This window comes from Hipposideros armiger, unplaced genomic scaffold (genome assembly GCF_001890085.2).
Source record: "Hipposideros armiger isolate ML-2016 unplaced genomic scaffold, ASM189008v1 scaffold_306, whole genome shotgun sequence".
NCBI lineage: Eukaryota > Metazoa > Chordata > Mammalia > Chiroptera > Hipposideridae > Hipposideros > Hipposideros armiger.
The window spans coordinates 1,630,007-1,639,961 of NW_017731656.1; the positions used below are offsets into that span (position 1 = coordinate 1,630,007).

General features: G+C 36.4%; 1 protein-coding gene and 1 pseudogene across 4 annotated transcripts in view; both read left to right on the top strand.

The window, feature by feature from the left end:
• Positions 1-9,501, top strand: part of KLHL4 (kelch like family member 4) — a 119,401-nt gene extending 109,900 nt beyond the window's left edge. For all 4 annotated transcript variants that reach the window (XM_019659899.1, XM_019659901.1, XM_019659900.1 and 1 more), the window contains 2 exons: positions 6,378-6,549; positions 8,340-9,501. In XM_019659899.1, the coding sequence (XP_019515444.1) occupies positions 6,378-6,549; positions 8,340-8,399 (232 nt within the window). In that variant the 3' untranslated portion in view covers positions 8,400-9,501. The remainder of the gene's footprint in view (positions 1-6,377; positions 6,550-8,339) is intronic.
• On the top strand, positions 3,640-5,441 carry LOC109391926 (probable tubulin polyglutamylase TTLL1 pseudogene; annotated as a pseudogene).
• Positions 9,502-9,955: the final 454 nt, after the last annotated feature.

Sequence of the window (9,955 nt, forward strand, 5' to 3'; positions counted from 1 at the left end):
ATATATAGTCATGGGATGTGGAGTATAATGTGGGAGTGGAGTCAAGGGATTTGTAATAGATATGTATGATATTGGGGGGAAATGGGGCGGTGGATTGGGGGAGGGGGTTGTCACTTCGAGGGGTAAAAAGTATAACTATTGCACTGTTGTACAGCTGAAACTAATTCTACAAAATGTGTATTTCATAATAAAAAATAATTCAATAAAAAAAAGGCAAGTCAGCCAAAATTAGGAAGCAAAGAAACAAGTCCCTAATGAAAAAAACAGTACAAAACCCTAGAAAAAGAATTAAACAAAATGAAGGCAAGTAACCTACCAGGTGTGAGTTCAAAACAATGGGTATAAGGATGCTTAAGGAACTTATTGAGAACTTCAACAAAGAAATAGTAAGCATAAAGAAGGACACAGAAACGATTTTTTAAAAAGTCAGATATGAAGAATATAGTAATGGAAATAAAGAATACACTGAAGGAATCAACAAAAGATTAGTTGAAGCAGATCAGGTCAGTGATTTGGAGGACAAAGTAGAAATACCCAATTGGAACAGCAAAAGGAAAGAAAAATTAAAAAGAAAAATGAGGACAATTTAAGAGACCTCAGAGACCATATCATGAGTAACACATTTGCATCATGGGGTACTGGAAGGAGAAAAGACAAAGCATAGGATTCAGAACCTATTTGAAGAAATAATGACTGAAAACTTTCCTAACCTGGTGAAGGAAATAGACATACACGTCTAGGAAGCGTAGGGAGACCCAAACAAGATGAGCTGAAACAAGCCCACACCAAGATACTTTGTAATGAAAATGGCCAAGGTTAAAGACAAAGAGAGAATCCTAAAAGCAGCAACAGCAAGGCAACTAGTAGCTTATAAGGGAGCTCCCATAAGATTATTAACTGATTTCTCAACAGGAACTTTGCAGGCCAGAAGGGATTTGGCAGGAAATATTCACAGTGAAGGAAAGCAAGGATCTACAACCAAGACTACTCTACCCAGCGAGTCTATAATTTAGAATTGAAGGACAGATAAAGAGTTTCCCAGCAAAGAAAAAGCTAAAGGAGCTCATCACCACCAAACCAGTATTACAAGGAATGTTAGAGGGACTTCTTTAAGATGAGAAAAAAGATAAAAAATCTGAATAATAAAGTGGCAATAACTACATATCTATCAACAATTACTTTCAATGTAAATGAATTAAATGCTTCAATCAAAAACATAGGGTGGGTGAATGGATAAGAGAACAAAACCCTTATATATGTTGCCTACAAGAGACTTCAGATTAAAAGACACACAAAGACTGAAAATAAAGGGATGGAAGAAGTTATTTCATGAAAATGGAAATAGAAAAAAAAAGCTGCAGTAGCAATACTTAAACCAGACAAAATAGACTTTAAAATAAAGACTATAATGAGACAAAGGAAGATCCACTAATCCCACTTCTGGGTATTTATTTGAAGAAACCCCAAATGCTACTTTGAGGGAATATGTGTACCCTTAGGTTCATTGCAGCATTGTTTACAATGGCCAAGATGTGGAGGCAGCCTGGATGTCCATCGATGGATGAATGGATAAAGAGGAGGTGATACATACATGCTATGGAATATTGCTTGATCATGGAAGTGAATGGGTTGTTGTCATCTGCGATGGCATGGATGGACCTGGAGGGTGCTGTGCTGAGTGGAGTGTTAGACGGAGAAAGACAGATGCAAATTGATTTCACTTATATGTGGAATCTAAAGAACAAAATAAACAAACAAAACAGAAATGCTCATAGATACAGAGAACATTTTGATGGTTGCCAGATAGAGGGGTTGGGGGTGGGTAAAAAAGGAAAAGGATTAAGAAGTACAAATTGGTTGTTACAAAGTAGACATGGGGATGTAGGGTATAGTACAAGGAATATAGTCAATAATACTGCAATAACTGTATGGTGTCGGATGGGTACTAGATTTGTTGGGGTGACAGATGGGAGAGGGGTTGGGCTACAGGGTAAAAAAAGTGAACGGATTAAGAAGTAAAAATTGGTAGTTAGAAAATAGTCATGGGAATGTCAAGTAAAGCACAGGGAGTATAGTCGATAGTATGGTAATAGCTATGTATAGTGCCAGGTGGGTACTAGACTAGTCAGGGGGATCACCTCTTAAATTATACAAATATCTAACCACTATGCTGTATACCTGAAATTAATATAAAATAATATTGAGTGTAAAAAAATAATTGAAAAATAAGTGTTGGCAAGGATATGGAGAAAAATGAACCCTCGTGCACTGTTGGTAGGATTGCAAATAGGTGCAGCCACTATGGAAAACGGTATGGAGTTTCCCCACAAAATTAAAATATAACTACCTTATGACTCAGCCATTCCACTTCTGGGTGTTTATCCAAAGAAATTCAAGACACTAATTCAAAAAGATATATGCACCTTTTGTTCATTGCAGCATTATTTACAATAGCCAAGATATGGAAGCAACCTAAGTGTCCATCAGTAGACAATTAGATAAAGAACAGGTGGCACATATATACAATGGAATGTTACTCAGGCACAAAAAATAATGAAATGTAAACCATTTGCAACAATATAGATGGACTTAGACGTTATTATGCTACATGAAATAAGTCAGACAGAAATATCAATACCATGATTTCACTTATATGTGGAATCTAAAGAACAAAATAAATGAAGAAACAAAACAAACAGACTCATAGACATAGAAAACAAACTGAGGGTTGCTATATAGGGGTTTTGGGGGGCTGGGTGAGAAAGGTGAAGGCATTAAGTACAAATTGGTAGTTAACAAAATAGTTATGAAGATGTAAAACCCAGCATCAAGAATATAGTCAATAATATTGTAATAACTATGTATAGTGCCAGGTGGGTACTAGACTAATTGGGGGGATCACTTTATAATTATACGAATATTTAAACTCCATGCTGTTCACCTGAAATTAATATAAAATAATAGTGAATATCAACTGTAATTGGAAAATAAAAAATAAAAATAAATAAAGTAAGGCGAGATAGAAAAACAAAAGTGAAACAAAAAGATAGAGATGTGATGCTATTTTAATTTGAAAGTCATATAAGTGACTTTTTACATAATAACTGCTCCTGTGTCTTTACAGATAGTAACCATATTACCAAATTTTTTCTTCAAAAGATTCAACATTCCCCAAAACCCTCTTTTTAATCAAGCAGTATCCAGATAAGAAGAACATTAGCCAGATTTTTGAGCATTAATTATCATGCCCATGAGTAACAGTCTTGGGCTTGGTTTGCAAATAAGTAAGGAAATCCTTCTGTGAGCCTTGGTTCATCATTCATATATGTGTGTACTCTTTTTCTGAGTGCAGTCTCAATTAACAATAGCAATTGTGTTGAATATTCAGCTTAGTTAAAGATATAGCTATGAATTTTCTGGTTCTGGGTTTTAGTATAACATCAGAATTTAAGGTGATATACTCCATGACACTAAACAATGTTTACTGGACATTGAGATTGTCTTAATTATTGCTGAGCTCAGATATTATTAAAAATGCTACTGCATGTAAGGCTAAGTTCAAATGGAAGCTGGGATCAGATAATTTAGAATATGACGAAAGATATAAAAATAGAAATGAGAGGACGCGGCGCACGGCCAGCCAGTCCGCCGGGCAGCGGGCGGTGTCCACCTGTGAGCGCTGGAGTGGGGCTGGAGGCGGCGCTGGGGCGTGGTGTGGGGCTGCCCTGCTCCACGTTCCTTGGCGCTGCTCCGCGCTCTGAGCCCAGAGGTGAGGTTCCCCGCGTAGGCCACCGCCTCCCGGGACCGAGGGTGTGGTCGGACATTGGTGAGCGAGTGCGCATGCGCGAGCAAGTGTTGGCGTCTAGGTCTACGCGGCAGCTGCTGTGTGGTTTAGCTGCTGCCCGCCGGACTGGCGCCCTCCAAGAAGAATGCTCTGACTACTGTGCCCCTCTTCGTCCACCCAGTTCCTATGACTTACTTTGTGCCGCCCGATCCTTGAGGAAGTGACTGGAAAGCAACCTGACATCAGGACTATGGCAGGAAAAGTGAAATGGGTCACCGATATCGAGAAGTCAGTGCTGATAAATAACTTTGAAAAGAGAGGATGGGTCCAAGTGACAGAAAACCAGGATTGGAATTTTTACTGGATGAGTGTGCAAACCATCCGGAACGTCTTCAGTGTCGAAACTGGCTATCGGCTCTCAGATGATCAAATAGTCAACCATTTCCCGAACCACTATGAACTGACCCGGAAGGATCTGATGGTGAAGAATATTAAAAGATACAGGAAAGAGCTGGAGAACGAAGGGAGTCCTCTGGAAGAAAAAGATGAGAATGGAAAATAACTCTATCTGGAATTTGTTCCGGTCACCTACATGCTGCCTGCTGACTACAACCTGTTCGTGGAGGAGTTCAGGAAAAGCCCCTCGAGCACCTGGATCATGAAACCTTGTGGCAAAGCCCAGGGCAAGGGCATCTTTCTGATTAACAAACTGTCACAAATCAAAAAGTGGTCCCGGGACAGCAAAACATCCTCCTTTGTGTCTCAATCCAATAAGGAAGCCTACGTGATCTCGCTCTATATTAACAACCCGTTGCTAATCGTTGGGAGGAAGTTCGACCTGCGCTTGTATGTCCTGGTGTCCACATACCGCCCGCTGCACTGTTACATGTACAAGCTGGGGTTCTGCCGTTTCTGCACGGTGAAGTACACCCCCAGCACCAGCGAGCTGGACAACATGTTTGTTCACCTCACCAACGTCACCATTCAGAAGCATGGGGAAGACTACAACCACATCCACGGGGGCAAGTGGACTGTGAACAACCTGCGGCTCTACCTGGAGAGCACCCGAGGCAAGGAGGTGACCAGCAAGCTGTTTGACGAGATCCACTGGATCATGGTGCAGTCGCTGAAGGCCGTGGCCCCCGTGATGAACAACGACAAGCACTGCTTCGAGTGCTATGGCTACGACATCATCATAGACGACAAGCTGAAGCCCTGGCTGATGGAGGTGAACGCATTCCCATCGCTCACCTCCAGCACCGCCAATGATCGAATCCTTAAGTATAACCTGATAAACGACACCCTCAACATTGCGGTCCCTAATGGTGAAATTCCAGACTGTAAGTGGAACAAGTCGCCCCCAAAGGAAGTTCTTGGCAATTACGAAATCCTGTACGATGAAGAGATGGCGTAGGGGGACGGGGCTGACTGAGAGCTGAGAAGTCGGTCGGGCCAGTCATTGGGGTCCAGAGGGATCCGGTCAAGAGACTCAAGGAGAACTGTCCTCACAACCTGGAAATGACCACCAGTGACAGTGGCACTCCAGCCTGGACCCTCCAGAACCACTCACTGCACCCTAAAGACCTATGAGTATTTTGAAATTTCCTTTTTCTAGAGCTTTTTTCCTTTCCTAAGTCCTGTAAATAAATAAAGACACTTCTTTGGAAGGTTTAAAGAGTCTAAAAAAAAAAAAACAGAACTGAGAGGTATAATAGAAATAAAGGGCATTAGTAGAAGGTAATGAATTAATGTCTGTTTTGTAAAATAATTATTTTTCTTTGGATTTTACAATTAGACCAATATAAATCAGAGATCATTTCCATGTATAGTTAGTTATATGCGTTTTCTTTTCTTGTTCACCACTTTTAGATTTTAGTATTATATATTTAAAAATCATAGCCTTCAAATTTTAGGAAAGAATTATTGGTGCAGATTTTAATTAATATTACTTCCTGAATTCTCTTTATTTTGCTGACAGAAAAGGTTTGGGGGGTAAGGAGTTAATTTCAAAATAAAATGGTGAAAAAAAATCCAAGGCTCTTGTGAAGATAAATAGGAACTCTCATAGGGGAAAAATATAAGATAAGACTATGGTAATTCTAATCACAAATAGTATTAAAACCAGAGTACTACGTTCTATAAAACTGAAAGGTAATTATATTTCAGATTTACTTAAAAATGCGAGCTTTCATATAAACAAGATTAGGCATCTGATGTATAACTTGGATAAACAGAGAATTAGAGAAAAATGAAGGCTCTCCACCCAGCACACTAAATGAGAGACGGGCATTTTCCACAAAATGTTACGATGCTAATATGTGATATTTCCTCATAAGGACTCTGAGTGCTTTTCAAAGAAACGCATGGTGTTTTAGAAAGGCAATATATTTTTGATATGCTTTGAGTGACCTCTGGTGGCTGAAAAGAATTTTGTCATGCACTTACCTTTTACATTTATTAGTCACACTACACTTATTTATAAGGTATTATTAATTCCTTCTATTAGATAAGTATACATTTTATTAATGCCTATTATTTTTAATTTTAACACTATTGGACTTCTCCCCTTAATTGTTTTCCTAAACCTCTTAAGGTATGATCCAAAATATGATTTATGGTCAACGGTGGCGCCTCTGAGTTTTCCTCGCGATTCTGTTGCTGTGTGTGCCCTAGGAGACAAGCTCTATGTGGTTGGAGGATATGATGGACATGCTTATTTGAACACTGTTGAGTCATATGATCCACAGAAAGATGAATGGAAACAGGTATTCTTATTAAAAGTACTCAAATTGGTATATTTTCAGGTTTTAATAAAATATTTTTAATGTATGTTTGCAATTAATTCCATTCCCTTACCTTTTAGGGCCTAACCAGGTTCTTTTAGTGAAATTTGTAGTATGTGCATTATCTATGCTATATCAAATTACTGTTGGGTTGTCGAAAAAGTCATGACGCATTTTTGTAATGAAAAACATAGAAAAAAGATGTCATGACTTTTCCAACAACCCAATAGTTGATCTAAGTAATCATTAGCAGGATCCATTAGTACTTAAATGAAAGGGGACAGAACCATCTTTTGACTGCATAGATCATTCATTTCACAGAAAAGTGAATCAGGTTCAATAATTCAAGAGCCTTACTCTCTGCCCAACTTTCTATGTATGTATTATGACTTGAGAACCAAGGAGCAATGTCCTTGTCCACACGTATCTGCCCCATCTTATCAGCTGATGCGCAGGAGAAAAATCTTTCAATCCCCTCCTCATAAAGATTGCATAAACTGTGATGGTCTTAACTTTTAATCAGTCATTCAAGAAAATTAATGCTCAGTAAGAGACTGGAATTAAACAATCTCAAGAGTGCTGGGCATCTAACCGAAGAAATCATAAAGAGAGTACAAGAAGAGGCACTGAAAGCAAGTCTAGGTGATGCAAAGCAAAATTGATGTGTCTGACAGTTTTTCCAGTGAGGGTGTTATATTTATTCCAAAATGTTTAATGGTGTTTTGCTAATTACATAATACATTAATAAAAACATGAAGTATGATGAACTCTTCACCATTTCCACAAACAGGAACACTGATTTCATGCTGCTCTGTATTCTACATAGTGAGCTGGTTACTGTTCTAAATAACTGTGTTAATATATTGACAGCTGATAATGGATTTCTACCTCTTTCCTTCAACAATTTGATTTATTAAAACCCTTGGAATCACTTAAATTCTGCCATGTAGGTAGCTCCTTACTTTATCAATACTTAAGACCAGTTAGAAATGGAAGAAAACATTTTAGTATCAAGGAGTTAGGTCAATTACAATAATCAAAATGCTTGTCAAAGCTGGTGGAATTTACTTTTCTAAAGATTGTAAACTAGTACCTAAGAGACCTAGATTCTATTTCTGGGTTTTCAATGTTTCATTGTGTGATGTTGGAGAGAGTAAAACAGATCTAACAAATAATGGATTTATAACTACTATATGTTATTGGTAGTTACAAAATATGTAGTAACAGGGATGTAAATACAGCATACGGAATACAGTCAATAATGTTGTAATAACATGTATGGTGGCAGGTGAGTATTAGACTTATAGTATCACTTAAATTATATAAATGTCTAACCACTATGTTGTACACCTGAAACTAATATAAAATAATATTGAATGGCAACTGCAATTGAAAAATAAAAAGGAAAGAAAAAGAAAAAAAGTGAAAAAATAACTACTATATGCCAAGTTATTTTCATTCATTATCTCACTTAATTCTAACTTATTCTTGAAGTATTATTGGCTGTAATTTTTCAAGTGAGAAATTACCAGACAGGTGGAACTTACTCAATATCACCTGCTCCTGAAACTCAGATTTACATCATTTTAAAGACTATATTTTTCTACCACACTGGACTGTTATCTGGGCTACATTTTCCCTTGTTTTTATATGAGGTGTAGGTTAGACCAGAACAGCTAAAGATTGTATCAACTTCAACATGCTATGTTATGCTAAACACAGAGTTCATTCAAACTTCATTTCTTGTTTTTTTTTTCCCCCCTCTGTGTTAGGAAATTCCTGTTAAAATGCCAAGAGCTGGTGCATCTGTTGTGGTGATAAAGTTACCATAAAGCTATGTTTATCAAAGGGAAGAAAACTGGATACTTTTTAGAAATGGAGTAGGAAGAAGAGAGGAAGAAAAAAATGTTCTTTCCTTGAATTAGTAAGCAAACATGAAAATTCTTTTGTTATTTTAATACATACTTATCATTGTTCTAATCTGTGAAGCCAAAACATAAGTTACCTGTAGGTGTTAAGTTTATATGTTGTTATAGCTGATAATATAAATGGAAGTCCACTAGTCTAAGTTTAGCCTCATTACTTTAAAATGTTTAAAGGAAATTGATAATGGCCAAGGTATGAGAGGTTATAAAAGCATTGTTAATTGTTAAGAGTCTAAGAAGTTCAAAACATTTTCTATTTCAAAAAAAAAGGTACTCTATTATCTGGAACATAACTAATATAAAACAGAACATCTAAAGTTTAAAATATGAAGTCTGGTTTTCAGTAAGACATCATTCTCTTATTCAAAAAAAAATCTCCACTAGCTAAATGATACCTCACATTTACCAAGAAGAAAGCTTTTACTGTGTTGAGGGGAAAAAAAACTCATTGACATAATTTGTTGTGATGATCACAGTATGTTAAAATTTTCACAAACTTATACTTTTAAAGTACCATCTTCCAAAGCATACATATAAATTTGGTATTCTTTAACATGTTGTCTTGTTAGATTTGTTACCAGCAAAATATTACTGGTCATTTCATATACACAATCTATACAGTAAAATAGTGAATATTTATCATATTGATACAAACTGTGACCTCAGCTTTAAAGTTTCAGGGCTTCACTTGTATAGAAAGTAATCTTCTCAAACATTTTTGTGAACTCTGTCAACACCTACCATTAAGTTTAACAAATTTTCAAAAACAATTTTGAAAGTGCAGTAAAATTGGGATGCTCGACAATATTAACACTTGGAAACGAAAATATGTTCAATCTATGATAAATTCTGTAATTATCTTTTATGTACTAATACATGCTTTTCTGTCAATGTTATATTCATACAGTAGAAAATGTTAAGGATAGATGTACTACAATAAACATTTTTAAATGAAAAAACAACAAAATGGCTAGTTGGGTAGTACTTTACCTTTAAATTTTTACTTCCATTATCACCTTACAAAAATATTTAAGGTAAAATGTTGAAAAACTTCTTTATGAAAATAACTTTAAAGTAATGTACAATTTAAAATTTTCTGCAATATGTTCTTTTAAACAGGCTTTGTATTGTAGTATGTGAAACCAACAAGTAAAATCCAGAGAGACTCTTACAAAATGTACTACTACTTTTTAAGTTTTAAAAAAAGCGCAACATAAGTTGTACAAAGATATTTGTACTTTGACAGATTGAATTTAAATAAAATCTATTTCCTCTGGTTATAAAGAGTGTGGCTTTAGCTTATGTCAAATGCAACTTGAAATGACTTTTTAATATTTTTACCTCAATAGCTAAAATACTGCATTTAAATATAAAAATATAATTTTCCTCTTTTGTTCCTTACTCCTGCAATTGTCTTTAGTTCTAAACAGAGAGCTATTGACATCTTGAGCTTTAGGGGTAGA